At 41.5% G+C, this 16,063-nt stretch overlaps 1 protein-coding gene across 1 annotated transcript in view; it reads left to right on the top strand.

The window, feature by feature from the left end:
* Positions 1–13,893, top strand: part of CRYBB2 (crystallin beta B2) — a 56,655-nt gene extending 42,762 nt beyond the window's left edge. The window contains exons 5-6 of the mRNA XM_082246172.1: positions 4,928–5,070; positions 13,632–13,893. Coding sequence (XP_082102298.1) covers positions 4,928–5,070; positions 13,632–13,800 — 312 coding nt within the window. The 3' untranslated portion in view covers positions 13,801–13,893. The remainder of the gene's footprint in view (positions 1–4,927; positions 5,071–13,631) is intronic.
* Positions 13,894–16,063: the final 2,170 nt, after the last annotated feature.

The raw sequence follows: 16,063 nt of genomic DNA, 5'->3' as shown, positions 1-16,063 counted from the left end.
TTTAGGACAACTGGGTTATTTCCACTATCTCGCAGGGATACAAACTGGAATTTCAGGTGTTTCCGCATCCTCGGTTTGTAAAATCAAACATAACTACAGATCCTCTAAAAAGATCTATTTTTCGGGCTCTGGACCATTTAAGTTCTCAAAGAGTGATTACAGAGGTTTCTGGAGGACGAAAGATTCAGGGGTTTTTACTCAAACATTTCGTAGTCCCCAGGCCAAATGGAGACATGAGACCTATTTTGGATCTCAAAGCTCTAAACTGGTTAACCCCTTTGGGGAACTGCTTAGTCTGACCCACTGGTGAAACAGGGGTCAGATAGTGAGGTGAGAGGCTTATCTGCAAGGGTGGTGGATAAGCACTGAGCACTTTTGCTTGCGGATTTTGCACAGAAATTTAACCCACGGGGAATTGTCACTACTAAATATATGTTTATATGGACAACTTTTGCACTATATATATCTTTGGTTACCATTGTTTTGATGTAATTCATTTATTATTTATAATTGTTAGCACTTTGGCACTATTTGCACTTTTCTGGCGCAGCACTGGTGGAGATATGAAATTAGCCTTAGGCACTATTAAGGGTCAAATTTCAGCCCTCTCGTTTTTTTTCCAGAGACGGATCGCTTCACATTCCTTGGTTCAAACTTTTGTCCAAGGGGTATTACGTATGCTTCTACCAGTGAAGCCACCATTGTGTCCTTGGGATCTAAATGTGATGCTGGCAGTTTTACAGAAACTGTCTTTTAAACCCATGGGGCATATTCCCCTGGTTCTTTTGACCAGAAATTGGGTCTTCTGATAACTTCAGCCAGAAGAGTATCTGAACTACCAGCTCTTTCTTGTAAAGAGCCATTCTTGATTTTACATCAAGATAGGAAGATTCTACAACCACATCCAGGTTTTTTGCCCGAGGTGGTGTCCGCTTTTCATTTGAATCGGGACATTATACTGCCTTCCTTCTTTCCAAATCCTCAAACAGCGGAGGAAAAGTTATTACATTCTCTTGATGTAGTACAGGCATTCAAGATTTACTTGAAAAGGTGAGCTCAGATTCGAAAGACTGACCTTTTGTTCATGCTGCCAGAAGGGCCCATGAAAGGGCAGGCAGCATCTAAGTCTACGATTTATCGATGGATTCGCCAGGTTATTATCCAGGCGTATGGTTTGAAAGGGAAGGTTCCACCTTTTCCGGTAAAGGCACACTCTACCAAAGAGTAGGTACCTCTTGTTCAGTTGGCCATCAAGCTTCTATGGTTAAGATTTGCAAGGCCATGGCTTGGTCGTCGGTGCATACGTTCACTGGATTCTATGAAGTAGATGTTAGGACCTGGGAGGAGTCTGCAATTGGCAGCAGTGTTCTGCAGGCAGCTACAGAATGTAGATCTTGTGGTCTGATGGCGGCATTTATGGTGTCCCCCTCCCCTCAAGTGCATTGCTATGAGATGTCCGATATGGTAATGAATATGGCTCTGTGTCCTGTGATATACAATAAAGAAATGCAGATTTTTCTTGCAGCTTACCTGTAAAATCCATTTCTTGGAGTACATCACGGGACACAGAGTCCCTCCCCTCTTGTATGGGATGTTTATTGCTTGCTACAAAACTGAGGTACTTCCTGTGTAGAAAGGGTTATGAGGGGACTTCCTGTCTGATTGGTTGCCAGTGTCCATTCACCTAGCATACTGTATAACCCATATGGTAATGAATATGGCTCTGTGTCCCGTGATGTACTCCAAGAAATGGATTTTACAGGTAAGCTGTAAGAAAAATCCACATTTTGCTGCATTGCTGAAAATAAGTGGTTTGGATTGGCCCTGAGTGTCCCTGTCTGGGGTATGATTTACTACCAGTTTTGCCTGTTCCTCCTTAAGATGCGAAATCATCCATAATGATCAAATCAAAATAATCACTGTTTTATTAATTCTTGGTTGGCTGGAACATTTCTATGTAATTCTGTTCGTCACATGATTTGGAAATTCAGATGATGACAATTCATTACTTAATGATTCACTGCAGACTAGTCACACTGTTTAAAAAAATAGAAGAAGTTAAAAAAGAAAAATGTATTTTCTAATCATTTAAAATCCCATTAACCAGAAATGTCCACATGAGATGACTACCAACTCACATCCATGGGTACCCAAAGCCTGATGCAGTTCACATACTTTGTTATTTGAAGTTATTCTGTTAATGCTTCTTGGAAATAATGCCAATTTCTTACATTTCCTTCTTCACTCCTCAATTTGTCACCTTAGTACAGATTCCTCTAAAAGCATTACCAGTGAATGTTCCTTGTGACTGAACATAAACATAGTTCCAAGGAATTTTGGAAGACAAACTGAAAGGCACAGATTGTACCTAATCACTAAATAAGAGATACAAATAATTACTTATAGCAAAAGTATAGTTTAACTTTAAAGTGGTATTAAACTCAAAAGCAAACATTTATTATATCGCTGCTTACTAATTCTTAGATATGATGAATGAATAGGTTTTCTTTTTTAGGTTTCCTTCTTTTATTTTGCTGAAACTGCTTACACAGTATTAACTGGAGTTGGGCTTCAAGTTGTTAGTGTATCTAAATCTGCTAGTACATGTATCACTCCCCCCTCCAGACTGACAATGCTGCTGTCAAAAGGTGCCCCCTGTGCTCCTTCATCCAGAGTGGAGGCATTCTAATACAGGAGATGTGTTACTGGCCAGACCACCACGTCTAAGGATTGTTAAGCTGTAATATATTACATTTATGGTTTTGGGTTTACTATCACTTTGACCATATATATCTATAGGTAAAGCAGTATAGTGAAAGCATAACATGTACTAAATGAATGGCAAATATCTTAAAGCTGAAAAAATATTTTTTGAAAAAAGAACCAGGGATATAACTTACCTGTAATTCATTTTATCCCATGTCCTGCAGGCTGATGGTTCATGTAGAACCCCCCCTTCACTGATGCTAGTCCTCTTCTGGTGCTGCAGGGGCTAAAGTCTGCAGCATTGATCAAGCGGGGAAAATCCAACAGGGTGTTGTACAGAAGTCCATTGGTAGATCAACGTCTGTACAACTGCAGTTCCCATACATAGATCAAATTTCTGCTACTCCCTGCGGACCCAAGGCTTAAAGTAAAAATAAAGGCAAAACTTTTTTTTTTCAAGTTCAGATACAGTAAGGGAAGGTTATAACCCCTGTAAGGTTTATTTTTAACATCTGAGTCCCATTGGGGAGATTGACCTTCACTTCCTGTCCCAAGGCCAAAACAGAAAGTGAGAAGAAAATCTTGCAAATTAAGGGAATCTCTTGGGGACCCCCAGGTCACCAGAACTAGTGTCCCCTTTGGAAGATTTCCTCTTTCTTACTTTTCTGGGGGCAACCCAAAATTTGTGTTGTTGCAAAGGCCCAAAGCATTTAGTCATTTAAAGCGGTAATAACTCATGGATTGATTCTACCTTGGCTGTAAAATTCTCTCTGTCGTTCACTTAGTTCATTTTTATTGGCTGTGCCTTGAAGCTGGACAAGGCAGTCAGGTTCTGCTCTATATTTTATTCCTAGTAATGGGTATTGGGTTCCTGGTGAATTTCAGCTAATAAATCTCAGCCTGGACACACATATTTCAAGCATCCTGATCAAAATTTACCATACTGTCCACACATACATATTCAAGTTTTTTAATACATGTAGACGTTCATCTTTTATTGAAAAAAAAAGAAAAAACTTTTTTGGAAGACTGATTTATATTTCCTTCATACAGTAAGTGAGATGAATTTTGGTGAATTAGTTTTATAGTGAAATTAAAAGAAGTTGTAAAGTCAGGTTTTTTTATTTTAATGCATTCTATGCATTAACCTCCCTGGCGGTATGATTATGTCAGGAATTATGTACCAAAAGCGGTACAATTTTTTGCATGGAAATTTGGCATTATGTATTATAGGCCTACAATTCTTAGTAATCACTGACTTAAGCCTGACCAAAACAAGACTCTAGTAGACATCCCAGATGTGATAAATTTGAAACACAAACGCATAAATTATAATCTAATCAATAATATAATTTTATTATATAATATATATATATAAAGGAGGTGATACAATGTAATCTGAAATTATATATAATACATTTATATATATATATATATATATATATATATATATATAATATATATATATATATATATATATAATATAAATGTATTATATATATGTGTTTGTGTTGGTGAAACTTTTGAATTTCCCTCCCAGTTCCGCTCCCATGCACCATTGCTGCTGCAGGGAATGGAACCAGGAAGTCATCAGAGCGACAGACGAGCGGCGGGGATCTCGGCGGCGATCACAGCAATGGGAGATCATTGCTGGATCACCAGGAGAAGGTAAGGAACACCGCTGCACGCTCTTCACATCTACCCCGAGCGTGACTCGGAGATACCAATCCTAGCATGAAAAATCCACCCGAGTCACGCTCAGGGATACTGCTAAGGGAGTTAAGACAAAAGGACTTCCATGTGTAGCAGCCCCCTTCAGCCCCCTAATACTTACCTGAGGTCCCTCTCTATCCAGCGATGTCCACGATTGTCTCAGCTGTCCGAGATTCTCCCTCCTGATTGGCTGGGACACAGCAGTGGTGCCATTGGCTGCTGCTGCTTCCAATCAAAGAAAGCTAACCAATCAGGAGAGAGAGGGGGGGGCCGAGTTGGGGCTTCATGTCTGAATGCACACAGGGAGCTGTGACTCGGCTCAGCTGTGGGGGCACTGAAAAGGGGGGAGGGGCCAGGAGCCCCGAAGGAGAGACCCGAGAAGAGGAAGATCCAGGCTGCTCTGTGCAAATCCACTGCAACAGAGCAGGTAAGTATAATATGCTTGTTATTTTTATAGGAAAAAAAAAACGAGGCTTTACAATCACTTTAATTTCTCGATGTTTTACAGGATAGCCAGGAACATAAGATTGTCCTTTATGAAAACCCAAACTTTACCGGGAAGAAGATTGAAATAATTGACGATGATGTCCCAAGTTTCCATGCTCACGGTTATCAGGAAAAAGTATCTTCAGTGAAAGTACAAAGTGGAACGTGAGTATTTGTGATCAACCACTGGAAGCATTTATAGATGTGTTCAGTAGCAATGCTTGGACTGCTGATACCAACCTGTACACACTGCTCTTTCCTAACACACAAAGATAAATGAGGCCAATTGCAATTATTTGACGCACTCATACAGAAATTCAGATTTAAGTTTTTTTTTTTTTTTTTATGAAAGCAATTCAGAAAAGAAGGGAAATATCTGATTCTCACAGCTGTTTAAATGCTACAGTCAACATATGTCACACATTATGCCTTGGGGAACATCTGAATATTGCAGATAAGTCTTTAGCTCTTGGTGGCTGGAAGGAGGGCAGGAAAGAGAATAAAGCAGAACAAATCGTGTTCTCTGTACCCATTTAAATTAATTGGTGAAACTGACTAATGGCAAGGGAAAGAATTCATTTTAAGATGTTATATAATAAATATTTGTGTCATTGTGAAAGATTTGTGAGACATTACACTTACTGCTGAGACTTTTAACATATGTACTCTCACCTGCCAAGGCAGTAATAGAGCTTTCACCTATGGCCTGTAAGTATTTTACTCACACCATGATATCATCCATGCAGCCAATTCCAGTCATCACATCTCTATCCTCAGTAATAGATAATTTACCTTCATGTGGCAAAGCTCTGTTTCACACAGAAAGGGCGTTAGACTAAAGCCTAGTACACACAATCAGAAAATCGTATGCAAAATACCGCTTTCAAAGCGATCCTACGATAATCTGATTGCATTAAGGGTGCATTAAGTCTAAACGCAGTAAGGGCGTTAGACTAAAGCCTAATACACACGATCAGAAAATCATATGCAAAATTCCGCTTTCAAAACGATCCTACATTAATCTGATTGCATTAAGGGCGCATTAAGTCTAACGCAGTAAGGGCACTGGACTAAAGCCTAGCCTAGAAAATCGTAAAAAAAATATCGCTTTCAAAGCGATCCTACAATAATCTGATCATTGGTACATAGCTTTCGAGAGCCGATCACAACAGTTCATCCAAAATTATCCGAAGGGATGAACACAAAAATGTTTCTTTTATGATGACGATAATGATGATTATGAATATTATTATTATTATACTGGATTTATCTAGCATCAACAGTTTGCTCAGTGCTTTACAACATGAGCGCAGACAGTACAGTTACAATACAATTCAAAACAGGAGGAATCAGAGGGCCCTACTTGTTAGAGCTCTCAATCTAGAAGGGAAGGTCAAGTGATACAAAAGGTAATAGCTGTGGGTGAGGAGGTGATGGAGGAAATTAAAGTACAGCTCTTAAGTGAATACAGTATAGGCTTCTCTAAAAAGATGGGTTTTCAGGGATCGTGTAAAAGCAAACTAGGAGTAGGAGATAGTTGGACAGATTGCAGTAGCAGTGCCATCTTAAGAGCATTAAAGGGCCCAGGTCAATGCAGTGCACTGGGGCCCTGCCTACACAATCACCCACGACAATAAAAATGCAAATTATCGATAAGGCTATATTACAGCAGTGCCAGGCTAATGACAGCTCCCAAGTTCGGCGGCTAGGTCCGGTAAACACACACAGATGGGAGTCAGACTTGACTGTCCTGTGTGTACCTGTTCCCGTGGCCTGACAGCAGCGCAGGGTCGACAGGCGCTTGCCACCTGCTAAGTTCAGGCGGCGGGATGCACAAGGGAATCGGGACTAATGCTTGGCTGGGGCTGGGTCGATGGGCAGGGGGGGCCCCCGGGGCAACTGCCCAGTGTGCCCATTCGGTAAGATGGCCCTGTGCGGTAGAGAGTTCCAAAGGATAGGAGAGGATCGGGAGAAGTCTTGGAGGCAAATATGGGAGAAGGTGACAAAGGAGCTAGAAAGCAGGAGGTCTTGGGAGGAACGAAGAGAATGATTAGGTTGGTATTTAGAGACTAGGTTAGTGATGTAGCTGGGAGCCGAGTTGTGGATGGCTTTGTAAGTTGTTAGTATTTTTAATTCAATTTGTTGGGTGAGCGAGAACTAATGGAGGTATTGAAACAGAGGAGTAGCAGACAGGGAGCGGTTGGTGAGGTGGATGAACCTGGTAGCAGCATTAATAACAGACTGAAGAGGGGACAGCATACGTAAAGATAAGCCAATGAGAAGGGAGTTGCAGTAGTCGAGGCGAGAGATGACCAAGGAGTAAATTAGGAGCTTAGTGATGTCATTGGTTTGATACAGATCGTACAATTTTTGTTTAACCACTTCTGGACCAGAAGATTTTCCTCCTTAATGACCAGGCAATATTTTGCGATTCGGCACTGCGTTACTTTAACAGACAATTGCAGGTCGTGCGACGCTGTTCCCAAATAAAATTGATGTCCTTTTTCACTACAAATAGAGCTTTCTTTTGGTGGTATTTGATCACCTGTGCGATTTTAGTTTTTTGCTCTATAAACAAAAAAAGCGACAATTCTGAAAAAAAAAAAAAAAAAAAAAACAATCTTTTTCACTTTCTGCTATATAACATTCTCAAAAAAAAAAAAAATTAAAAAATCTAAATTTTTTAACATTTTAGACCATTTTTTTTTTCTGCTACATATTTTTGGTAAAAAAAAAATCGCAATAAGCGTATTTTGATTGGTTTGCGCAAAAGTTATTGCGTCTACTAACTACGGGAATTTATGTCATTTGTATTGTTTTTTTTGTTTTTTTTACTAGTAATGGCGGTGATCTGCGAATTTTTGCGGGACTGCGACATTGCGGCGGAAAGATCGGCCCCTTAACTGACATTTTTTACACTTTTGGGGGAACCAGTGACATTACTACAGTAATCAGTGCTAAAAATATGCACTGTTACTGTAATAATGACACTGGCAGATAAGGGGTTAACATTGTGGGTGATCAAGGGGTTAAATGTGAGCCTAGGGGAGTGATTCCAACTGTGGGGGGCGGGCTTATGAAATTATCATAGAGACCTGTGATGCTATATAGAAGGTTCACAGGGGCTCTATGATCATTCCAAGCAGAAGAACGGTCAGCTGTGTTTACAATAGCTGACCGTTCTTCTCTCTCAGCGGGGAGCGATCGCGGGTGTCAGGCAGCAATCTGAGCCGTCTGCCCCGTGCATCGGCTTTCCTGCTGCTGAGTGGGGTCAGGAGTGTGCTGCTGGTGGCGCACGCTCGCCCTCTAGCTGCAGGCGCGCGACCAACGTAGGGCTACATCGGTTTGTGTGGGAGGGCCATACTGCTGCAGTAAAAAAGGTGGCGGGCTGTCGGGAAGCTGTTAATCAGTACAGTTTTGTCCAAAAATAAAAGACAAATACAATATAATACATTACATCACTTCTGAAGTTGTATTCTGTCGTATGAGAATTTTCAAAAATTGAGTAACCTTTTCATTTTCGATATGGAGACTGGCATGCAAAGAAAAACAGACTATCATTTGTCCGATATTCCTATTGTTTGTACAACCCTTTAAAGAGACCCTGTCATCAGACCATTAAATGAAAAAAAAATCTTCTAGTAAGATTATATGTACATTTATTGTACTTGCATGTTATTTAACGTGATACTAAAGTCTTGTTTTTTTTCCCGTTAAAAACAACAAATGTGTCATACTGACCTGCTTTGTGCAGTGGTTTTGCACAGAGCAGCTCAGATCCACCTCTTCTCGGGTCCCTCTTTGGTGCTCCTGGCCGCTCCTGTTGAGTTCCCCCACAGCAAGCAGCTTGCTATGGAGGCACCCAAGCCGAGCTGTAGCTTCCTGTGTCCATGCAGACAGGAAGTTGCGGCCAGGCCCCGCCCCATCTCTTTCTTCATTGACTTACTGACTTTGATTGACAGCAGCGGGAGCCAATGGCGCCATGCAACTGGCGCCAATGAGGAGGGGAGTCCTGGACAGGCAAGTCTCTCATGCAACATCGCTGGATTGAGATGGCGCTCATTTAGTGTTAGGGGGGTCTGCTGCACACAGAAGGCTTTTTATTTTAATGCATAGAATGCATTAAGATAAAAAAAAAAAACCTTCTGCCTTTACAACAACTTTAACTGTAAACATCCCCCTTGTGTGAATATCAAAAAGCACAGAGACTCCTGCTGGGCGCCATTATCTTTGATTTGATGTTAGCAGCCCTAGCAGACTCCGAACTGTTACTAAATTGACACCCTATAGCAGTGATGGCGAACCTTGACACCCCAGATGTTTTGAAACTACATTTCTCATAATGCTCATGCACTCTGCAGTGTAGTTGAGCATCATGGGAAATGTAGTTCCAAAACATCTGGGGTGCCAAGGTTCCCCATCACTGCTCTATAGTATTCCCCTTCACTACCCTCCAGCATCCATTTCAAATTTTTTTGTAAAGGGAGGGACGGAGGATAGGAAATAGCACAAACAGTAATTTTACACTCCCAGGTAAGGAGAGGGCTATGATGTGTAAGGAGGAGTAGACTGTGCTGGAAATTGACAACTTTATAGGCATTTTGCAGGTAAAACAAATATATATGTTTATGGGGAATGGAAAAACACTGCAAGCATTTAAAATATTTAATGTTTCTGTGCTTTTACCTATAATTTTCCAAGTTTTATGAATATTATACCTAAGATAATTGAGCCATTTATGTATGGACACTGGGCAGCCATTAGCTTTTGAAGCTGACAAATACATGTCCTTGAATAACAAAAGGCTAGTATACACAATGAGAACAATGAGCCAAGTATACAGGCCAGGCTTCAATTGTCATAAACATCTCGAAACAAGGCACTAGCAGGTTGTGAAAAATACATTATTTCTATCCACTTCCATGTTTAAAGTAATTGTATGTGAGCATCTCTACATACAAAGACTCTGTACAGATAAAATTGGTTATACAAAGAACTTATTACAGTATAGAGATTAAGGACCAGTTTATGTAATGTTTTTGGGATTGTTGGCACACAAAACCTTGATAAAGGTCCACTATAAAAGGACCTCCTCAATAAATTCTTTGAATAAGTGATTTTCTCACACATTTTTTTTTTTGTAAAAAAAAAACAAAACTTCCCAAGCCTGTTTTTTTTACACACCTAAGCACACTGCTACGTCCTGTGTTGGAGCTTCTTCCTGTTGTAGAAACCTGTGATTCAGTGCTGCAGTCTGTGCCCTTACCTAAGATTCCCTCTTGAGCCTGAGATTACCCATTGTTGGGCAGGCAATTGGAAGTGCCAATGTCACTCAGGCATGACGTGGATATCTGAAGAAGGACCCTTCTCCTCTGTGCTCCAGAAGTTAAAACACCTGGGACCCAGTGAGTCATTTAACCACTGATTTATTAGGTATTTGTTGATTTTAGATTTTTTTTTTTCAAATAGCTGCATTAGCTAAACCTGGTGGTCTTAACTTCAATTTCCGGAAAAAAGAATGCTCATGTCTGTATGGTTAGTTACAATGGTAAGGATTAAAACCTCTGTCATCTATCTGTGTTCTGGTTTGGTAGAAATTTCCTAATTTCCGATCCTGTTCACAATAATCTCTTAGACAGGCAATAAGTGTAAATTGCCCCAAAAGGGACACAGACAACAGAAAATACCTAAATGGAGAAGGTCTCCCTTCAATACTAATCTGAAACAAGTGGCTGCAGTTTCATTTGGGTGCTGCCTACAAAAATGTTTTCCAACATCTAGATTAAATAGAGTTGTTAAAATAAATTAAATGGTTGGATACTATCCGTCTAGTAAGTGCATGATCATTTTGTACATTTTAACCAATTTGGCAGCTTTGTTCTTGCTTTGTGAGGTTAGATATATGTCATAATAATGTCATGCTTACTATTTAATTCCAATGTTGCCCATGTGCCCTGACTATGCCCTCTATAGGACCTCTCATCTTTTTTTATTAGTTTCATTATTTTGCATGTATGTGCTGTTTAAAATAAAAAGAATGAAAAATAAAATTAGGTATTTTTAATTTGATAAAAATCAGTATGTATTAGAGATGATTTAAAACTGTAATCGAGGTATACATTTTAATGCAGAGTAACATTGGCTCAGTTTGGATTAATGTAAGTATGCTTATGCCAAACCTGTGGGTGAAAGTGAATGATCTCTGTCGTAGTTGCCACTACTACAGTGATCACCATTCGACACAGCACCATTCACAGAACACCTTGCATTTTTCTCAATTAATGCAAAGCACCACCTTGACTCCCAACCTTGAACATACTAGGTAAACCTGGAGGACTTAGTGTACTTAGTAGGTATAGACCGATTATCGGCGGCCGATATGCACTTTCCCCGATTGGTATCGGTATCGGCCCCGGAACTGGCCGATATTGCCGACATTTTTGTGACATCATTCTGCCTTCTTAGGCCGCCTCCTCACCTTGGACAGCCTCGTCTGGAGTCGGGACTGGTCTCACGGTAGTGTATCACAGCCATATACCCACCCGCAGCAGCCCGGTGCCAGCCAGCCATCCACATCTACAGGCACTGTAACAGCCAGCCACAGGCACTGTACCAGTGAGCCAGCCAGCCAGCCACCCACAGGCACTGTACCAGCCAGCCAGCCACCCACAGGTCCTGTACCTGCCACCCACAGGCACTGTATCAGCCAGCCAGCCACCCACAGGTCCTGTACCAGCCAGCCACCCACAGCCCCTGTGCCAGCCAGCCACCACAGGGTACCAGCCAGCCAACCAGCCAGCCATCCACAGACAAGGTACCAGACAGCCAGCCACCCACATGCCCTGTACCAGCCAGCCACAGGCACTGTACCAGCCAGCCACCCACAGCCCCTGTACCAGCCAGCCACCCACAGCCCCTGTGCCAGCCAGCCAGCCACCCACCACAGGGTGCCAGCCAGTCAGCCACCCACCACAGGGTGCAAGCCAGCCAGCCACCCACCACAGGGTGCAAGCCATCCACCACAGGGTGCTAGCCAGCCAGCCATCCACCACAGGGTGCCAGCAAGCCAGCCCCCCACCGCAGGGTGCCAGCCAGCCAGCCACCCACCACAGGGTGCCAGCAAGCCAGCCATTAGGCATTAAACAAAAATTAACATGTTCAGTACCAGATTTGTGTCAAAAATTGTCTTTATTTTTCAAAACTTTAAATGTACAAAATATTGGCCCATATCGGCCGATACCGATACGTTGTGACCAAAATATCGGTAACGGTATCAGCCCTGAAAATACCATATCCGTCTATCCCTAGTACTTATCATGTCTTAAAATGCCACCACACTACAAATGTTTCTTATGTTCTTCTTTGTAGGAATTTACTGTCACTTTGACAGCTAAGGACCTGGTCTGTGTTCAAGAACTGCTTACAGTGGCTACTTCTTTAATGGTTACTGTAACAGTTTTCATAGATATAATACTTTTTAAGATATTGTAAATAGTTGTTGTTGATACATGCAGATAACAGGTGTTCCTGCATTAAAAATTTAACAGTAGAAAGCTCTGTATTTTTATTAATTTTTTTTTAATAAAAAATAAAAGTTAAATTGTTTTTTTTTCCTACTAGTTAACACCAATAAGCCCCAACTCCCTTCTTTCTGCTAGTTTTTCAATTGAACTCTGTACATTTTTAACCACATGCATGCTAATTTTTCTCTTTTCATTTTTTGTCTATAGCGTCATCATCATAAAAAATACACAAAAGTTTAAAAAGCCTTCATTTCATTTGAAAATAACCTCCTCATGCTTTGTTTGAAAGCTATTATTAGTTAAACAAAAATGTGTTCTTTTTTATTTTTTAGAAAGGTAAATAATTCTTTGACAATACCACTAAAAGGAAGCCTTGCTATCTCAAAAAGCAAAGTGCATATTTTTCTTTTCCCCTGTTAATTCTTCTCTGTGCTCCTGCTTGCCTCATCCCCCAACTGTCATTTTTTTCATTTTTTCCATTTTTTCTTCAGTGTAGTTCCCCCTCGAACTACTCCAGATAAATGAAACTAAATAATTAAGCTACACAAGTAATTGTCTACAACCAGTCGGAATCCACATTGGTTTATATCCTTAAAGTTTAACCAAAGGCAAAACTTTTTTTAAAGCTTTGAATAGAGTGCAGAGGGAGTAGAACGGGTATCCGTTTTTATTGCTGTCTTTACCCCTCGTTAGGAAGATTCACCCTCTTTATTTGTCCTGTTTACCATTACCATTGAAAGGGGGAAAAAGAAAATGACTAATTTTGGGTTGTCCCCAGCAAAGTAATAAAGGGAGAATATTTCAAAAAGGACACTGGTTCTGGTGACTTGGGGGTCTCCAAGGAATTCCCTTAATTTTCCCTTCTTATTTTCTTCCACTTCCATTTTGGCTATGGGAAGGGAAATCTCTGCAATGGGACACAGATGGTGAAAACAAATCTGACAAGGGGTTATATAACCATCCCTTATTCCATCCAAAATGAAAGAAAAAAAAAAGTTTGCCTATAGTTCTTCTTTAACAACCAGGCACATATTGTCCCATTTCTGTGAGTTCAGTTACAAATCTATCTTGTCACTGTTCTTTCTGATCATAAATAGAGAATAAAAAAAAAAAAATAATAACAAGCTGCCAAACCAAGTCCTGTCTTAAACAGTGTTTTTGTGTACATTTACACTTTATTAATTTGGTACTGTTTACTTGCAGGTGGGTTGGCTATCAATACCCAGGTTACAGAGGATACCAGTACCTGTTTGAGAAGGGGGATTATAAGGACAGCTCAGATTTTGGCGCCCAGCACCCCCAGATCCAGTCTGTGAGGCGCATCCGTGATATGCAGTGGCACCAAAGGGGAACCTTCCACCCTACCAACTAAAAGAAACACTTCATCTCTCTCTTGTGCCACTCCAGACAAAGAGATACCGAAAGGCTTTTACGTGATCTGCTGCTGTTTTTCCTGCGGCATGGTTATCCCGCATGCCACTGTGTGACTAAAGAAATGCTGAAGAAATGTAATAAAAGCTTTGAGTTTTAAACTCCTGGTGACTCCCTGCACTTAATGTTTAAAATAATTATGACCTTATAAAAACATTTCATTTAATAGATATGACAGTACTGACCTGCATACAGTATATACATTGTTAGGTGGGATTGTCCCTTATAGTTCACCTGCCATCTACACTTTTAGGGCCCATTGTTTTCCATGCTCATACAGAATGTTTGATGTGTTGAAGAGCGTTTGTGGTACCAGTGCCCATTCATTTCCCATAAGTTCTCCACAAGTGTCCATGCACCAAAAGCCAAACCTTACCCTTTTTTTCCCCCAAAACACAAATGCAACATAAAGCAGGTCAAAGGCAGCCTCATGAGTCATGACATATGTACTTCTCAAAGTCAATGGGTTTTTGCTAACCTGCATTTGACTTGCATTTCAAACACATACCAAATACAGGAAAACAAAGTCTGTCAAAATGAGCCCTATGCAGTGGACATATGAGAAATGGGTCTCAGTTTTGTCATTGGAAAAATATCAAATGCAGATATCTAGAGGTGTATAGTCAACTGTTTGGAGATTTACTTGTGTGGGCAAGAAAAGCTATATTGATCCAGAATGCAGGAATATATCTCTTTAAAAAAATACTATAATAAAATCCTATGGAACTCACTACCCCAATCTGTCTGACTATCTCCTACTCAGAGAAGCCTATTCTGCCCCTACCTTTTATTTTCTCCATCAGCTTATACCCCACAGCTATTAACTTTTATATCACTTGACCCTCCCTCCTACATTGTAAGCTCTAACGAGCAGGGATCTTTGATTCCCCCTGTATTGAATTGTATTGTAACACTGTCTGCCCTCATCTTGTAAAGAGCTGCACAAACTGTTATATAAATCCTGTATTATCATAATATTAATAGAGTACTAAAACAAGAGTAATGCCTACCTTTTCCACCTATTTCTTTAGAGCAGCCAATTTTCCCAGGGACCGGGTGGAAGGGTGAGAGTCTGTCCTCTGCCCCTTTTTACAGCACAGTCCCCACTTAATATCAGTGTCCTCAGCTCCCCTTTACATCACAGCCCCCCTTTACATCACAGCCCCCATTTACATTACAGTGTCCTTTTACAGTGCAGCCCCTTTTACATCACAGTGCCCCTTTACAGTACAGTCCACTTTACATTAATGTTATGGGGACTGCACTGTAAAGGGACACTGTAATAATTACAGTGCCCCTTTACAGTGAAGTGTCCTTTATATTACAGTGCCCCTAGCAATCACAGTATCCTCCATCACAGTGCCCCCACAGTCTGCCCATCACAGTGCCCCTGCAGTCTGCCCGCCCCTTTCCTCTCTAACATCACTCTTCCCAATTCTGATCTCTACCTCCCCTGCACAGAACTGCTACCTTTGGCAGGACAGAGGCTGTGATCAGTCCGTGCTCTTTACCGGCTCCCCCGCCCACCCGACGATGTCATCCTATTAGCAGGGCAGGGGGTGGGAAGAGCTCTCCATTCCGATATGCAGCTCCTCCTGCCCCCTGCCCTGCTGATTGGAAGACATTTGTGGCCAGCTGGGTGGAGGAGCTGGGAGAGGGCACACAGGCATGGCTGCACATCAGGAGGTGAGTGGCCAGACTGCGGGCTGTGATAGCTCTGGGCGGACCGTGATCACTGCTCATCTCCTGCTGCATGGCCCGGTCATCAACAGGCCATGGACCAGTACCGGTCCACTGCCCGGGGGATGGGGACCCCTGCTTTAGGGGCCATAGGGGAAAAAACATTAACCGCTGATTCTAAATGGTAGCAACTGGTTGGTTTATCAGATCCTAATGGAGTTGTGACAGACTCAGGCCATATGCCAACTGGTGTTTTAAGGTTTCCCACCTACCTCTATTCACAGCAAAGCTGCTTAACAAAGGTGCTTCCCTCATAGGGGTGTTTTCAGCATTACACAGAAAATATTCAGCCAAATATGCAGGAGGTAATAAATCCCCTCTAGCAAAAAATTACCCCACCCCAGCGCAAAATCCCCAGCGCCAAGGAGCGGCATAGGCATTCTCTCTGCTCATCGGTTCCTGCACTGTATCAGAGGTCTGACTGGGCACAGGGCAATTTTTTGCTATGTGGATTCCCTGTAGAG

This window comes from Pelophylax lessonae (genome assembly GCF_965119305.1).
Source record: "Pelophylax lessonae genome assembly, chromosome: 1".
In the NCBI taxonomy this organism is placed as follows: Eukaryota; Metazoa; Chordata; class Amphibia; order Anura; family Ranidae; genus Pelophylax; species Pelophylax lessonae.
Note: the sequence above shows the minus strand (reverse complement) of the source record. Positions and strands in the feature narration are given on the sequence as shown.